Below are 19,005 nucleotides of genomic sequence, written 5' to 3'. Positions count from 1 at the left end.
GACTCACGTGCATGCTTGACACCGACGTATAGATACTCGTCACCATACCTATACGTCGTACTCTACAATTATCACATAGAAAATAAGACACAACTCCTAATCCCTCAAGCTAAGGTTAGACCAAACACCTACCTCAAACTTCCATGGCCAACTCAAGCTTTGAACACTGTTTTTCCTTTAGAATTCGCCTCCAATACACTCAAATCTAACCATAATTAACTTAATATCATTAATTAATGCTAAAAAACCTATATTTACTGAAAATGATAATTTTTCCTAAATTTTCTCAAAAAAAGTTAAAACCCAACCTTGGGCCTGCTTGGTCCAAACTCGGTGTTCGGACCAAATTATGTTTACCCATTCACCCGCGAGCCCAAATATGCAATTTGTTTCGAAATTCCACCCCAAAACAAGGTCTAAATCTCAATTATTCAAAAAGCCCTAACTCTACCCAAATTCCTAATTTTCACCATGAAAACACTTGATTTTTGATTTAAAAATGATGAAAAACATTGGGTAATTGAAAGAGCAAAGTTTAGAATTGATTACCAACACTTTGGGAATGAACTTTGGTGGAAAAAATCGTCCTAAGGGCTGTGGTCTTCGAAAAATAGTGAAAGAAATGGTTCTGTCCGTGTTTTAAAATGTTGGAATATAATGGGCAGACCTTCTATGCGTTTGCATGGGTCTGTCCGCGTTCGCATAGGGTCAGGCCTAACCGGCTTTCGCGATCGCGTAAAGGGGGATGCGTTCGCATAGGGTATTTGGGCTCCCCTCCCCTAGGCCCAGTTTAACCCAGTGTGTTCGCGAGGGAATCTATGCGTTCACATAGAACAACTGGTGACCCCCAGAACTTTACACTATGCGATCGCGAAAGGTGCTATGCGACGCATAGCACTAATCCTAGGCACACCAGCAACAACAAAAACAACAGAGACTTTCAAGTGTAAAACATCCCGTGGCCTATCCGAAACTCACCCGAGCCCTCGGGGCTCTAAACCAAACATGCACGTAAGTCTAAAAATATTATACTGACTTGCTCATGCGATCAAATCACCAAATTAACATCTTAAACAACGAATTTAGCATTAAAATCAAAGAAAAATTCCAAAACTTCCAAAGTATCAAATTTCACAACTACGGGTCTGAATCACGTTAAACGATTTCCGTTTCTTACCAAATTTTACAGACATATCATAATTATCATATTGAACCTGTACCGGGCTCCGGAACCAAAATACGGTCCCGATACCAATGATTTCAAACATTATTTCTTTTCTTTAATTCATAAACATTTCAACAAAACAATTTCTTTCAAAAATTTATTTCTAAGGTTTGGGACGTCGGAATTCATTTTCGGGCATACGCCCAAGTCCCATATTTTACTGTGGACCTCCCGGGATTGTCGGAACGCAGATCCGAGTCCGTTTGCCTAAAATGTTGACCGAAGTCAACTAAAATTAAATTTTAAAGGCCAAATTAACATTTCCATCACATTTCCACATAAAAGCATTCCGGATATACGCTCGGACCGCGCACGCAACTCAATGTGAGGAAAAAAGGAGGCTTCTAAGGCCTCGGAACATCATTTACTCATAAATCAAGTGATGACCTTTTGGGTCATCACAGATTATTCTCGTGGTAATTGTTTATAGTTGAGTATTGGTTCCAGTTGAGGTTTCATTTGTGAAGTTAAATGTTGGTACAAGTTTGGTTATAGCTGATTCCCTTGTCGGGACATATTTAATTATTACTGTTGGTTTCTTTGCTGGGATGTGTTTATTCTCATTGGTGATTCCCTTGCCGGGATATTGTTTTTCCTTATTGTTCCCTTGCCGGAATTCTTTTGTGATTGGTGTTGAATTGTTTATTGGGATCGGGTTGCACGACGCAACAATATTATATGGGATCGGGTTGCATTCCGCAACATGGAGTAATAAGGGAGGAAATGAGGGGTCGGGTTGCATGCCGCAACAGTGAGATATGATTGGATCGGGTTGCACATCGCAATAGTGATATATGATTGGATCGGGTTAAACGCCGCAACAGTGATATATGATTTGGATCGAGTTGCACGCCGAAATAGTGTTATATAATTTGGATCGGTTTGCGCGCCGCAGCAATAAAGAATAACAGTGGATATTGATTTGTTACGTTTTCCTTATTCTTACTGATGGAACTTTAAAATGTTCTTTATGCTTTTCTCCGGAGTTACTGTTGGTACTTGATATTCCCCCGCAACATGTTCCCCTTCCCATCTTTGCCTGCTAGTTCCTGTTATTATTACTTGCCGTATATGTTTTAACTGCACAGATTTATTTGGTAGTCTTGTCCTAGACTCGTTACTACTTCGCCAAGGTTAGGCGCGACACTTACCAGCACATGGGGTCGGTTGTGCTGATACTACACTCTGCACTGTGTGCAGATTTCGGTACCAGAGCTTTTGGACCTTAGAGTGGTTGCTGCCTTCAGTCCAGCGGGAAGGAGTAGCAATGAACCCCTCTGGGACCTGAGCTGGGACCACTGGAACTGCTTGGGCCAGAACCTCATCATCAAACTCAACCTGAGGCTCCGCCACTGGTGCTGTTGATCTGGGCTGAGCTCTGCCCCTACCTCGGCCTCTAGCACGGCCTCGGCCTCTGCCCCTCGTGGTAGCTACTGCTGGGGACTCGGGCTGTTGATCAGTGGACGAGGAAGTGCATGTTCTCGCCATCTGCGAAAGAATAGAGTGGAAATTCAATTAGCATTGAGAAATCAAACCGCACGACATAAAAGAATAGATGTTAATTTTTTCCTAACTCTGTAGCCTCTGGGAGATAAATACAGACGTCTCCGTACCGATCCCTCATACTCTACTAAGCTTGTTCGTGAATTTTGAGACCTATGTAACCGAGAGCTTTGATACCAGCTTGTCACGACCCGAATTTCCCACCCTCGGGAGTCGTGATGGCGCCTACTCGTGGAAGCTAGGCAAGCCGAATATTATAAAATCATTACCCTTTTTATTAAACATGTTCAACAATTTAAAATAATAAGTGATTAAACAACGGAATAAATTAAATAATCGGAAATGCGTCGAAACTTAATAATTCAACCAAACACTGCTACATAATCTGAAGTACAATACTACCCAGAATTTGTTGTCACAAGTCACGGACTATCTAAGAATGCTACAAATAAGGTCTGAATGGAAATACATAAATTTGTCTTTGAATAAGTAAAAACATAAAGAGAAATGATAAGAGGAGACGCCAAGGCCCGCGGACGTCTGCAGAACTACCTCGAGTCGCCTGAATGGACTGAAGATAGCACCCTCACTGCCGTCCAAACGCTTCGTTATCAGTATCTGCACACAATGCAGAGTGTAGTATCAGCACAACCGACCACATATGCTGGTAAATGCCTAGCCTAATCTCGGAGAAGTAGTGACGAGGCTAGGACCAGACTACCAAATAAACATGTGGAGTTAAATCATATACAACGGAAATAAAAGCAGATAATTACAACTAATGTTGGGCGGCAACCCGCTCCTATTTCATATAGTACAGTTGCAGGCGTGCAAGCCGCTCCCATTTCATATAGTACCGTTTTAGGCGTGCAACCCGCTCCCTTTTCATTTATCAACACCAATCATAAAAGAATACCGGCAAGGGAACAATAATATAACAACATCCCGGCAAGGGAACAATAATATGACAACAACATCCCGACAAGGGAACAATAATATGACAACAACATCCCGACAAGGGAACAATAATATGACAACAACATCCCGGCAAGAGAACAATAATATGACAACAACATCCCGACAAGAGAACAATAATGATAATCCTCATATGAAGCACAAATAAACCATAACGAAGTTACACCAATTACAATACAAGACTCACGTGCATGCTTGACACCGACGTATAGATACTCGTCACCATACCTATACGTCGTACTCTACAATTAACACATAGAAAATAAGACACAACTCCTAATCCCTCAAGCTAAGGTTAGACCAAACACTTACCTCAAACTTCCATGGCCAACTCAAGCTTTGAACACTGTTTTTCCTTTAGAATCCGCCTCCAATACACTCGAATCTAACCATAATTAACTTAATATCATTAATTAATGCTAAAAGAACTATATTTACTGAAAATGATAATTTTTCCTAAATTTTCTCAAAAAAAAGTTAAAACCCGACCCTGGGTCCGCTTGGTCCAAACTCGGTGTTCGAACCAAATTATGTTTACCCATTCACCCGCGAGCCCAAATATGCAATTTGTTTCGAAATTCCACCCCAAAACAAGGTCTAAATCTCAATTATTCAAAAATCCCTAACTCTACCTAAATTCCTAATTTTCACCATGAAAACACTTGATTTTTGATTTAAAAATGATGAAAAACATTGGGTAATTGAAAGAGCAAAGTTTAGAATTGATTACCAACACTTTGGGAATGAACTTTGGTGGAAAAAATCGTCCTAAGGGCTGTGGTCTTCGAAAAATAGTGAAAGAAATGGTTTTGTCCGTGTTTTAAAATGTTGGAATATAACTGGGCAGACCTTCTATGCGTTTGCATGGGTCTGTCCGCGTTCGCATAGGGTCAGGCCTAATCGGCTTTCGCGATCGCGTAGAAGGGGATGCGTTCGCATAGGGTATTTGGGCTCCCCTCCCCTAGGCCCAGTTTAACCCAGTGTGTTCGCGAGGGAATCTATGCGTTCGCATAGAACAACTGGTGACCCCCAGAACTTTACACTATGCGATCGCGAAAGGTGCTATGCGACGCATAGCACTAATCCTAGGCACACCAGCAACAACAAAAACAATAGAGAATTTCAAGTGTAAAACATCCCGTGGCCTATCCGAAACTCACCCGAGCCCTCGGGGCTCTAAACCAAACATGCACGTAAGTCTAAAAATATTATACTGACTTGCTCATGCGATCAAATCACCAAATTAACATCTTAAACAACGAATTTAGCATTAAAATCAAAGAAAAATTCCAAAACTTCCAAAGTATCAAATTTCACAACTACGGGTCCGAATCACGTTAAACGATTTTCGTTTCTTACCAAATTTTACAGACATATCATAATTATCATATTGAATCTGTACCGGGTTCCGGAACCAAAATACGGTTCCGATACCAATGAGTTCAAACATTATTTCTTTTCTTTAATTCATAAACATTTCAGCAAAATAATTTCTTTCAAAAATTTATTTCTAAGGCTTGGGACGTCGGAATTCATTTTCGGGCATACGCCCAAGTCCCATATTTTACTGTGGACCTCCCGGGATCGTCGGAACGCAGATCCGAGTCCGTTTACCCAAAATGTTGACCGAAGTTAACTTAAATTAAATTTTAAAGGCCAAATTAACATTTCCACATAAAAGCGTTCCGGATATACGCTCGGACTGCGCACGCAACTCAATGTGATGAAAAAAGGAGGATTCTAAGGCCTCAGAACACCATTTACTCATAAATCAAGCGATGACCTTTTGGGTCATCACAGATTATTCTCGTGGTAATCGTTTATAGTTGAGTATTGGTTCCAGTTGAGGTTTCATTTGTGAAGTTAAATGTTGGTACAAGTTTGGTTATAGCGGATTCCCTTGTCGGGACATATTTAATTCTTACTGTTGGTTCCTTTGCTGGGATGTGTTTATTCTCATTGGTGATTCCCTTGCCGGGATATTGTTTTTCCTTATTGTTCCCTTGCCGGAATTCTTTTGTGATTGGTGTTGAATTGTATATTGGGATCGGGTTGCACGACGCAATAATATTATATGGGATCGGGTTGCATGCCACAACATGGAGTAATAAGGGAGGACAGGAGGGGTCGGGTTGCATGCCACAACAGTGAGATATGATTGGATCGGGTTGCACATCGCAATAGTGATATATGATTGGATCAGGTTAAACGCCGCAACAGTGATATATGATTTGGATCGAGTTGCACGCTGCAATAGTGTTATATAATTTGGATCGGTTTGCGCGCCGCAACAATAAAGAATAACAGTGGATATTGATTTGTTACGTTTTCCTTATTCTTACTGATGGAACTTTAAAATGTTCTTTATGCTTTTCTCCGGAGTTACTGTTGGTACTTGATATTCCCCCGCAGCATGTTCCTTTTCCCATCTTTGCCTGCTAGTTCCCGTTATTATTACTTGCCGTATATGTTTTAACTGCACAGATTTATTTGGTAGTCTTGTCCTAGACTCGTTACTACTTTGCCGAGGTTAGGCGCGACACTTACCAGCACATGGGGTCGGTTGTGCTGATACTACACCCTGCACTGTGTGCAGATTTCGGTACCGGAGCTTTTGAACCTTAGAGTGGTTGCTGCCTTCAGTCCAGCGGAGACCCGAGGTAGCCTTGCAGGCGTCCGCAGGTCTTGGCATCCCCTTCTATCCTTATATTCTGTTTTCATTTACTTCAGAGACAGATTGTATCTTTCTTTCCAGACAACTGTTTGTAGTATTCGTAGATGATCCGTGATATTGTGACACCAGTTCTGGGTAGAGATTATTTTGTATTCTTCGTACTAGTATTTGACTATGTTATCAGATTTCGTCTTCCGCATTTCTTTAATTATTATTATTATTTCGATGTTGATCGCATGTTGATTTAAAATTGTTAAAAGGTTAAGAAAAAGGATAATAAGATATATAATACTCGGCTTGCCTCGCTTTCACAAGTAGGCACCATCACAACTCCCGATGGTGGGAAGTCCGAATCATGACACTTTAGTAGTTAGATAAAAAAAAACGCATCCATGGATTATGATTTTCCCAATTGCTCTATTTATCAGGACTCTTGAACATGTAGTCCTTGTTCGTTATCGTGAAACGCAAGAGGTTTGCTTGCTATTGTTAGTTTTCTCTTCTTCTTCTTCTTTTCTTTTTTTTTTTTTTTTTTTTTGTATTGACTCTATTCTTATTTTTCTCATTAGAAACTTTCTGAAGATAATTGTTATTCATAAGTGTACATATAAATTTTTAAATTACTTAAAAACTTTTTTTAGAAAAGTATTACTTTCAACCAGTAGTTGGCTAATTGTCATACTCGTTGATACTGTTATGAAAGTATGCTTTTAAAAAAAAAAAGTATATCTAGCTGCTTAATCTGTAATAATTAGTATTAAGGCGCAAAGAATATGCACGTTGCATGAATGTCGTTCACCTTTTAGCACGTGGGAGTTCACTATCTAGTAGTTTCACTTTAAAATTAGTAAATTATAGTTGGAAGAGCACCTTTTATGAGAAACATAGAGAGAACATAGAGAGAACATAGCGAAAATTAGGACAATCTGGAAATGTGAAACATGACTCATGTTTATACCATCAACTGAGAAATTATTTCAAATCTTAATATTTTCAAACTATACTTCCATCAATGTGCACTATGATATGGTATTTAGGAAGTTTGTTCTTTTACAGAGAATACGATTAGTAAATAATCAGTAGAGAAAGTTTTAATTCCTTATATTTTCCATCTGTTGTTAATATGTGTTGATTAGTTTTAATAGATAGCACTTACACATGAAAGAAAATAATTCTAGTCATCATTATTATCGTAATATTTAAAAATACATTGACATGATTACATCATTTCATTTCATGATATCTGAATTTCTAACAAATCACCCTAAATTTCTTTTGTAGGTAGTAACCAATACGCTGAAGATAATACTGTGCCTTCCTATGAAACTGTACAAAAGGAGCCGCACAATATTATCTTATGAAAGTTTGTTGCTGCGGTCTAAGGTCATATTCTTCAAAAAGAAATGAAACTAGCCAAGGACGAGCTCGAAGACATTTGAATTGTGTTGCTTTTCTTTTTGGCATTTCATATGTATAGAATTCCTATTTATTATGAATTTTTAATAAAATGTTTCTTGATCATTCTGTTTGATAGTAGAAGTTTTAATGGTGTCTTTTTAATATTAATGAATTGCTCTAATAAATTTGTGTAATATTAGTTTAAAATATTGCTGTAGCTTAATAATTTTTAAAGAGTAGAACCAGTTGGATAAATAGGTTTTAGGGGCGACCAATTTTGTCACTAAAAATTAGTATTTGTGGCGACCAATATTGCTACTAAACATAATCTTATTGTGCGATCTGAACAACCAATGGTGTAATCCCTTTTGTGGCGACTATTGTCGCTTGCTAAAAGCCCATCATCAGCGGCGACCTACCCTCAAATCTACTTTGTGGTTGCAGGTTTTCTTTACTTGTTGTGGCAAGTTACATCGCCACAAAATGTATGTTTTTGTGGCGACATCCAAGAGTCGTCACAAGTAACATTCAGTAACGGTGTTACTTGGAGCGACCGGAATATCACTACTAAATGGTTTTAGTTGCGAATTTCCATGCTTTAGTAGCGATATCCTGATAAAGCGTGCCTAAGTAGGGAGGTGAAAATGTACATCGTAAAAGAATGCCGTGAGATGATGGTATGGGAGTCATCCCCGGATGTATACAAGGTTATTTGCCGTAGATGATTTACGGGTTGTAATTGGATGCTGCATGCGAGGAAGAAGAAAACAAATATGTGGGTTGTGAGTAAATATACTGGCACCCACAATTGTGAAATGGACATATTTAGTGGGAATCACTTTAACTTGAATGTTGACTTGAGTTCTCTTGTCTTGATTCCACACATTGAAGTCTCCATAAGGTACAATATCAAAGAGTGTATTACATTTGTCCACTAGAAATATGGATGTACCATTATCAAAAGAAAGGCATTTTTTGGTCGCAAACGTGCGTTTGAAATTATTTATGGTGGATGGGATAAGTCATTTGCATCTCTACCCAGGTACATGGCTGCATTGCAACACTTTAACCCCGGGACTGTTGTTGAATGGAAACTTGAGCGGAGTCCGAAAATACCATAATATATATTCAGATATGTATTCTGGGCATTTAAGCCAACAATTGTGGTTTTGTGCCGTAATATCCATAGACGACACTCATGTCTATGGAAAATATGATATTAAGTTGTTGATCGCCGTTGCAGTAGATGCTAATAGACAAATATTTCCCCTAGCTTTTGCTATTTGTGCCAATGAAATCCAAGAGACGTGGACGCTATTTTTGAACCACCTGAAGGAGCATGTTGTCATACAATATTCAGGTATTTGTCTAATATCTGATTGGCATGTCGGTATTTTAAGTTCTGTACAGCATTTGCCTGAATGGCAGGAACCATATGCATACCATTGTTACTGTGTGAAGCACCTAAAGGCCAATTTCCAGAAGGCACATCGCAACAAGGACTAGCATTATTTAATGTGGATGGATGCAACTGATCACCAGGAGTGCAAATTCAGGAGGCGCATGGAATCGATCAGGCAAGAAGACGAAAGAGCCTATCATTGGTTGATGCGACATGAGCTTGACAAGTGGACATTGCATGCGGATGGTGGCAGACGATGGGGAACCCTGACTACAAATGTGTCAGAGTCTTTCAACAGGTTATTGAAGTCTGCACGTGGATTGCCTGTCACTCCCATGGTGCGAATGTCATTTAAATAGATGGCGGAGAGGTTTGTTGCAAGGCATAAAGGTGCATAAGAATTGATGGAGAGGGGTGTTGAATTTATGCCAACACCAATGAAAAAATTTGAGAAATACAAGAGGCGAGCACATTGGCATTCATTTTTATAGTATTGCAACGAGCGAAATATTTTTGAAGTTCACATCGCTATCCATCAAAATCGGGCGAGTAATACATACACCGTAAATGAAGCCAGCAGGTTGTGTTCTTATGAAAAATGGTCCATCTACCACATGTCGTGCTCAGATGCCATGCCAAGAAGTGCTTTCAACATACAGGTTTCATGGCAACCCGGTACGTTGATAAGCAATATAGTATTGTTGTATACTTAAACACATATAGTGGGCAGTTGCAGCCAGTGAATGCTGAGCATTATTGGCCGCAGAACCATTTAAAATGGTGTATAACAAGTGTGAGCACGTGATTTTTGCCCTATATGAATTACTCCCATAAATTCAAAACAAAATAATTTTTTTCATTGTTTGCAATTTTGTGGATTTTCGCGGTATTTTCTGTCAATTGTTTGCATATTCTCTGTGCATGTTTATTTTATTTAATGAATGAAAAATACAAAAAAATGTTGCATTTGCATGTTAGGATTTAATTTTTTATTTTTTGAATTAAGTGGTAAATTAGTTGTTTTATAAGAATTGGAAATCACAAAAAAAATAGTTAATTTGCACTTTTAATTTTAATTTTAATTTTGATTTTTGAGTAGTTTTCTGTTAATTTGCTTTCTTAATTAATGGTGATAATTATTATTTAGATTTAATTAGTGTTTTTAATAGGTTAATTAGGTTTTAGGATTTAACTTACATTTTTATGTAATTTTGAAGAAATAAAAGAAGAAGAATAGGAATTTTTGGAAATATTGATTTGAAATAGAAAAAAAGAGAGAAAGGAATGAAGAAAGAACTCAGCTTTAGGCCAGATTAATTGATTTTATCTTAGCCCAATTAAATACCCACCAAAACCCGGCCAGACCCCAACCCAATACCCACGCCTTGACCCGGTCCTTCCCCCCACTAAGCCAAACGACCTCGTTTGGTCATTCTCGACCTGGGTCGTCTATATTATCTGATCTAACGGGTGGGAAGGGGATGGGTATTTAACATAAAAATGTCTGAAATGTGTTAATCCCCCCAGTCTCTCGTCTCTCTCATACACACTCTCTCAGAACACCCCTTAGAACCCTAGAGCCGCCACCATTTCCCACCGCCTTAGGGTGGAGGCACCTCCTCCAATCCCCACCAAAATTACATCCCATGACCTCCTCACTCCCCTCATCTCAAAACCCCACTCCGTTTGTTTCAAATCCCCCTGAATCTCCTCGAAATTTAGATCAAAAGGACGAACCCTAAATTCCAAAGTACAAATCAACGGGCCCATTTGAAGATTTAAGATCGTAATAGACATTATCCGTGTGTTTCTTCATAAAAACACATGGTTAGGGTCTATTCTAGTCAAAAAATCGAAGAATCCGTCAAGGTTTTTTTTTCAAGTCTGTCCATGACCACTTTTAGGTATTTTTCTTCATATTATGTGGTTAGTTTTTATTTCTTATTAATCACTTCTCATCTTCTTTTGTCTCTTCCATTTTTTTATTTCTGTTTTAGTTTTCTATTCATCCGCGTCTGCATGACTAGTTTCAGATTGGTGTTGATCTTTGTTCTTTCTAGGCCCAAATTCCCCGAGTCTCTAAGACCCTGTAAGTTAGCACTTGAGAGTTTTGAACTTTTTATGTCAAGATTGGGTTCTGAAAATCAGAAGGCCCAAGAGGGAATTGGTTTGGGTCTATTCAGACCCATTAATTTGGGTCAATTGGACCCGGTTACTGTCTGGCATGTAGGGGTAAATAACAGAAGCTAAAAAGGGTAGTTTCAGAAATTGGTTTGGGGAATCTTTAGTATAACAGATTGAGAAGCTTCCAGGAAGTGGTATTGGGGGTTATTTTGAAATTCTGAAAACTAAATAGGGATACCTATGCTAAAATGAAAACTCAAAAGGGTTCAGGTGCACATTCTTAGGGGGCTGCACTAATGCCTTACCTATAAAGGCATCAAGGCTTGCCATTCAAGGAAAAAAAAGGAGAAAAAATTCTGGAAATCAAAACGGCTGAAAAAACTACTGTTCCATTGCTTTTCTTCTAAATTTTTTGAAGATTTTCAATTTCTGAAGAACTCCTCTTTTACCTGGTAAAAATGACTTAAAGAGTGAAATTGGTTGAATTTTGGAGGCTATTTGATTGAATCTTACTGCTGATCTTGCTGTTGTACTCACTGATTTGGTTTGGCTTTAGAATCATTCTCAAAGTCCTTTGTTACTCTTTGCTGTAACAGGTACTTCCCACATCATGAATGACATGTGAGACGCAAATACGTAGTCCAACATGGAAGTCTAATGACAAATATTGCTTGTTGAAATTCAGCCTTTTGCTCTTTAAGATCATGTAGCTGCTGCAAATAGTTTATGCTTCCTTTACATGTTTATTTGCTCATTTATATTCCTGATTTGAATCTAACTTGTAAGCTGGATCAGTGTCATAATTTGGCAAGTTTGATTTGTGAATTAACTGAACCTATGCTTGTTGGACAGGGTAGAATGTTAATCTCCTGTAGCACGGGTCTAAGATAGTTTGAACATTCCTCTTTTGATTTAAGTTTAAGTTTAGAGTCAGATTTGGTTCTCAGATTCAAGTTTGGTCACATTATAAGTTTGTTGGCTCATTTCCTTCTAAAGTCTGTTTGGGCATTTGTTTTTTTTTTAAAAAAGAAAGTCACTATTTGAGTAATAAGTTGTTGGTTTGGCAAGTGTCAAACACTCTGAATCATGTAGTATTCTGCTTATTGATTAAATCGTTGGTCATTTTAAAGTCATTGCTTAGTCTACAATCAATTGAAAAAATAGTTTGGTATGATGACATTAGGGGTCAAACTAGGTACTGATTTATTTGTAATGTGATTTTAAGCATGATTAGTTTATGTTACATGTTCAAATTCGTCTTTATTTGCTGGGATGATTTTATTGGGCTTCGCTCGTCTATAATATGCCCTGAACAGAAGGTTTCAAATTGATTTGAAATTCTGGAGTTATCCATTGAAATTAATTGGAGATTGATTCAAGCGGGATTGGCCAGTGTTTTGTTTGTTGCTGAGAGCCTTGTTGGGTTTGTGCCAACAACCTCGATTTTGTATGTCATTTGCGTGCCTGGGGGCTCGACCTTGAATCCCGCTTGCCTTAGCCTGAACGTTCTCAAAGAATTGGGCTATTGTTTGGGCCCCAGGCCATGAGACCATCGGAATTGGAGCTATAGGACCTCATCAGGTCTTGGCTTGCCCCCTTTATTTCATCTAGATGCCGTGGTCAGGCCCAAACTATTTCCTTCGAATAGTCTTCCCCCTTTAATTCGAGGTTTGCTAATTAGTTAGTAGATTCGAGATTTTATTTAAATGAGTAGAAGTTCCTCAATTCTTCGTAGTTAATTAATTGGTTTTCTTTTCAAAATAGACTGGAGGTGTGCCATAATAACCAATTGAATAAAGTATGGCCCTCGTAATTTAATTTAGAAACCTCTTGATTAGAATAAATTGAGGTGCGCTGTGCCAAACAAAAATGACAAATGTGTGACCCTCATTTAATTATTTCTTATAAATCCTTAGAATTCGAGACGCGCCATTTAGCAAGTTTTCCATGGCCCTCGCAAAACGCGTAGTTGCTGTAGGCGCGTTATTTTAATAACATTACCTTCCTAAACTCGGGTGTGCATTTCATGTGACCCAAATCAAAATCTTAAAATATTGAATAAATTATGTTTAGGATTGCGGGTGCAATTCATATGGCGTGATCCAAAGACGTGTTTTAAACGACGTTCAATCTTCTTTAAAAAATTGAATAAAAGCGGCTAAAAGTTAAAATTGCACATAGGTTAAAACATGTATCAAAACTTAGATAATTAAGCCGAATATAACAGTTGAGCGACCGTGCTAGAACCACGAAATCCGGGAATGCCTAACACCTTCTCCCGGGTTAACAGAATTCCTTACCCGGATTTCTGGTTCGCGGACTATAATACAAAGTCAAGCTTTTCCTCAATTCGGGATTCAACCGGTGACTTGGGACACCATAAATCTCCCAAGTGGAAACTCTGAATTTTTTAATAATAAATCCCGTTTCGATTGTCCTTTAATTGGAAAAACTCCCTTATATTATATACCCTTTCCCGGGGTATAGGTAAAAAAGAGGTGTGACAGCTCTGGCGACTCTGCTAGGGATCGAACCCAGAATCTCTGGTTTCGCAGGGTTCAAGAATTCGAGCTTAGAATAATTGTTATTATTTTGGCTTTATTTATTATCTGATTTTATCACATGTTTGGGCCTAATGTGCTAATTATTGCTTTTACCGCTTTGATATTATCTGAACTGTATATATAAACTGCTACGAAATCCCTCTCTTCTCTCTCTTGAGGAGTGCACGCTGGTCGTGACTTCATTCTGTTAGTGTCATATCCCAAATAGAACGAGGTTCAGACAAGTTGCAAAGCTGGATGATCTTTTGGTTACCGGTACGCAGCCCCCCCTCGGCTCGAGTTGTCCGCTCAGGTAAGTGATGATAGGCTATAATTGCGTATTTTAGTCGATTATTACACTCTAATTTACTGCACTTTAGTTGAGTTTGCGCTTTAATCGCTAGTGTTTTGCACTAACGGTGTGTTTTATGCCTTGTAGGAGTGATTTCGAGCTATATAGATGTTATGGAATGAATTCAAGTGATTTTGAGCTTTGAAATCTGATTAAAAGCCCAAGGAATTAAGCCGGGGTCGTATTCGGGGATCAACGGATGATAAAGCAACAAAACGAAGACTCGAGTAGGCATATTGCATACTGTCTAGTAAAATGCACATAACGTTTTGCTCAAAACTCCATTTGGGCTACACAATATATAATTGGAAAGCTAACTCAAAGGGCTACTAATTTTATGTTTTATATCTTTTCAAATTCCAAACGGAACAGGGTGAAAAGCGCGGTCGAAACCGCGACTGCAGAGCTGAGGCGGGCTGAGGCAGTATACCTGCCATATACCGCGGTTGACCGCGGCCGCGGCAGTCCAGACAAGAAATATTGTCCTTTTTTGCGTAGGAGAAGGTATAATTGTTTGGGTCCGACCCTACTTGCTATATATACATGGAAAAACGGTATTTTTAAGGGTGGGACACACTTTTGACATAAAAATTAGACCTAAGGAGGCTAAGGAGACCGAGGATTCGACCTAAGGAGTCAAGAACACAATAGGAGCAAGGTGGGAAATTCGTCAATGAGTTTTTCCTTCTTCTTCCTATTTTTCATTGTTGGCTATGATTTTTAGTATTGTAGTTTTACATACTATTATGAATAGCTAAATTGTTATCTAGGGTTTTGATAGAACCTTTTGTAGGATAAATTCTTGTTATGTTTTTATATAATTGAGCCGTTGGATTTCTCTACTTGTTCAACTACGTGTTTATTGTTGTTGATTGAATGGCCATCGATTGACTGTGCCTATTTATTATATGTTACTTGAGAAAGGATACATATTTAGGTGATTGTTGAACAACGTCACTCCTAACGTATGTGAGAAATCAATACAGCGGGTTTAAAGGTAGGTTTAGAAATAACAAAGTCTTGACGTGGTCATAATGAGCGGTTAGATAAAGCTAACTAGCGTAGTTCGAGAGAATATGTCTAGTAAATTGTTGTAGTTGCTAGAGAGAGAATTACGAAACCTAAAGTGCTCACGATCAGTAGATAATACATTGGCAAAATTGTAGGGAATATAGCTAGAAGGATTTCGACAATTGGGGAAATCATAACTCTTGGCCTCTTTAATTTAGTCTCCAACCCTTTGTCTCGTTAGTTGATAATTTTACCGTTTTCTAGTATTTGCTAGTTAATTAGTTAGAAATATAAATCTCAATCTTTATAATTTAGAAAATAGTTCAAACTTGTCTTTTTAGTGATATTAAACAGATATAGCTAAGCCTTAGTTCTCTGTGGGATTCGACTTCAGACTTTTAGACCGGATTATATTTGCAGCGACCGCTTATCCTTTTTAGGACTAGAGTTGGGCGTGATCAAATTTTGGCGTCGTTGCCGGGGACCTAACGGTGTAGTTGTAACTGTATATATTGCTAGGTTTCGAGTTTGAACTTTTATTTTGTTTTCTTTTGTTTTGTTTTTTTTTTGTATTTTTTTATAGCTATTGATTTGAGAAATATGAAATCTTGGAATTATGGGAATTTAGGTGTAGATAATTCTACTATTGATCTCCATACATATTGTGAAGGAAACCACCTGTGGCAAAATTTTCAAAATGTTCCTGAGAGCGAGTTATATGCACCAACTCAATCTTATTTGTGGAATGTGTGTGATGTGTGTGGTGGTAAAAATGGTCACTTTTATGGTTGTGCTTATATTTCTTATATTCCCCCAACCCCTTATTATGATGGTTCTACGTTTTCTAGTAAAGTTAACAGGAACAAAAAAACCTGGGGATGCTGGCTTGAAGGAGATCAAGGATATGTTAAAGTGCCTTTTGGCATAAAATAATGAGAAACAACTGCAGATAGAGAGGCAGGAGGAAACTATTCGCAATTTGGAGGATCAATTGAGTCAAGTTGTTAGAGTTGTTAATGCTCAACAAGCCAATATTGGGGATAGTAGCCAAGAAGAGCATGAATTTGAGGTGTTAATTAAGGAGGCCAGAGTAAAACATCAACAACCTAGCCAACTACAATTTGAGGATGTCGATGTTGAAAAAGTGAGACTAGAGTCAGTCAAGGACTTTGAGGATACAAATTTTGTTGATTCTAGTATCATTGATGTTGAGGATGTTGAAAGTCCTGAAGTTCATGTGTTTGAGCACATTGGTCCTCACTCCAAATATTTTTCCACATTGGGCTTGGATGATGATATGGAAATAGAGTTATTCGAGCCGATTGAGGAGTCAAGGAATGAGGAACAAGGTGCCTACAGTCTGGAATTTTTCTTGCCAGAAAGACAGGACTACATACTTTATCTAAAAGCCAAGAAGTGTAGAATAGTATAATGGTTGCTTGGGCCAATTAGATTTGTTCCTCCACCCCTAGATCATAGCCAAAAACTTGATGCCAAATTGGGGGTTCAATTTATAAGCTCAAGGTGGAGGCAAAAAGTGATTCGCGTCGTGCCGCGATGTTAAATCAAGCGCTTATTGGGAGGCAACCCAACTTTATTGCTTTTTTTTTTGTTTTTTTTAATTGAATTATTTTTGTAGTGTCAATATTTTATTTTCTAGGAGCATGGAAAGCAAAGGTATTGGAAAGATGCAACAACAAACCAAATGGTTGGAACTAAGTGTGAGGTACCCTCACGAAGGATCAAGCTTGGGAGAAGTCTGAGTACCCTATGAGCTTTTAGTGCTTCGGCCTTTGGCCTACCAGGGAGTCTTTTTTATTAGTTATGGTGTGCATTGGGGACAATGCACAATTTTAAGTGTGGGGTGAGGAGATTGTCTGAGTGACTTTCTATGCTATTTTAGTTGTGTTAGTTTAATTAAATAATTTTTTTAAATAGAAAAGATTGGACTTTTCCCGACGATAGATCTATTAGACAAGTTTCTTGAGGGATTTAAGTCTAAAGAAAAAAAAACAAAAAGATTTTCTTTTGTTAGGTAGTGTAGCAATTACCCCTTGGTTTTTTTTTAAACCACGGTTCTTTTCCAAGGGTTTTGTTTGAACCGGGTGTAGTTATTTTTTTTGGAGTAGGAGCCATTGTGTTGTGTTTTGAATTGAAGCAATATCTCTTGACTTTGTTATGCCTTGAGAATAGTGAGTACTTTGGTTGTGACGCTTAGGCTCAGTTTTTGACTCTTGTATAAGTACCTTAAATTGTATGATCTTAACTTTGCTTAACTGCTTTGACTAGAGTGTCTATAAATCCAATCCTGAGTGAGTTATGTGCCATGTGTGTGCAAGGTTTTGCGTCATTCTGTGCATTGCATTTGATGCCTAGAACTTGCCCCGTGTGTTTGCAAAGCGAAATAGTAGTTTTGTTCAGTCTTAGAAGTGATATAGGCATTTCTTTGTTGTGCCAGATATGTATATTTTATCCGCCTAATTGTTATGTATCGTAGTTAACCCCTTTGATCCTGTAATCTTGTTTCTTTGGTAACCACATTACAAGCCTTACTCATTTGTTCGATTTAACCATCTATTTGAACCATTGTAACCTCTCATGAGCACTTGAATTATTAATGAACTTTGTAAAGGTTAAAGTGTGGGGTGGTTGGTTTGGCTTTTGAGTGGAACAAATTAAATAAGGAGAAAGGTGCACTGTTTTGAAAAAGTAAGAGCCACTTGAATTAAAAAAAAGTAGTTGGATTGTTGTGAAAAAAAATTCCTTGATAAGTGGTGGCTCTTGATGTAAGTGCGCTTAAAAAAGAATGGGGTAATATACATTGATGTGAAGGTGGAGTTTTAGTTTGACATAAGTATTGTGTTTGAATGTTAAAGTATATGTATTAAAGTGCTTAGGGAGGTGTAGTCACTCTTATATATAAATGTATCCTACCCATTCCATAGCCTACATTATAACCAAATAAAGTCCTAATTGATCTTAGATTGAATGAGCTTTATTAGTGGAGTAATACACTACGGGCAAGCTTATGCTGCATCTTTTGTGGCATATGAATATTATTTCTGAGAGTGAGTGAATTCTTTCTATCTTGAGTTCCTAAGTGTTCTTAAATTTTATTGTGTGGAACTACTCTCTTTTGTTGTGTGAGGGCACTTGATTCATGAAGGAAAGGTAATGTTAGTGACCTCTATGTTAGAGTAAGTAGGTGAGTTGTGAATAATGCGTGGTACTTGTGAGTCAAATCTTGAGGTGAAGATGTTACGCTTTTGTGCTTAGTCTATTTTAAATATTCTTGGTGTGATGAGTTAGGAAAATTGTTTAAAAAGGTCGTGTCTATATAAAGTGTAGTTTGATTGCTCGAGGACGAGCAATGATTTAAGTGTGGGGTGTTGATGATAGGCTATAATTGCGTATTTTAGTCGATTATTACACTCTAATTTACTGCACTTTAGTTGAGTTTGCGCTTTAATCGCTAGTGTTTTGCACTAACGGTGTGTTTTATGCCTTGTAGGAGTGATTTCGAGCTATATAGATGTTATGGAATGAATTCAAGTGATTTGGAGCTTTGAAGTCTAAGTAAAAGCCTAAGAAATTAAGCCGGGATCGTATTCGGGGATCAACAGATGATAAAGCAACAAAACGAAGACTCGAGTAGGCATATTGCGTACTGTCTAGTACAATGCACATAACGTTTTCCTCAGAACACCATTTGGGCTCCACAATATATGGTTGGAAAGCTAACCCAAAGGGATACAACTTTCCTGTTTTACGTTTTTTCAAATTCAAAACAAAACAGGG

At 38.1% G+C, this 19,005-nt stretch overlaps 1 protein-coding gene across 1 annotated transcript; it reads left to right on the top strand.

Annotated features, from left to right (window-relative positions):
- The first annotated feature begins 8,909 nt into the window (after window positions 1-8,909).
- On the top strand, window positions 8,910-9,281 carry LOC138875154 (uncharacterized). The gene has a single exon (XM_070153979.1). It carries the CDS (start codon window positions 8,910-8,912, stop codon window positions 9,279-9,281), a length of 372 nt encoding a protein of 123 aa, XP_070010080.1.
- Window positions 9,282-19,005: the final 9,724 nt, after the last annotated feature.

The sequence above is a fragment of the Nicotiana sylvestris genome, chromosome 8, assembly GCF_000393655.2.
Source record: "Nicotiana sylvestris chromosome 8, ASM39365v2, whole genome shotgun sequence".
NCBI lineage: Eukaryota > Viridiplantae > Streptophyta > Magnoliopsida > Solanales > Solanaceae > Nicotiana > Nicotiana sylvestris.
The sequence above is the reverse complement of the archived record's forward strand: the minus strand, read 5'-3'. Positions and strand labels throughout refer to the sequence as shown.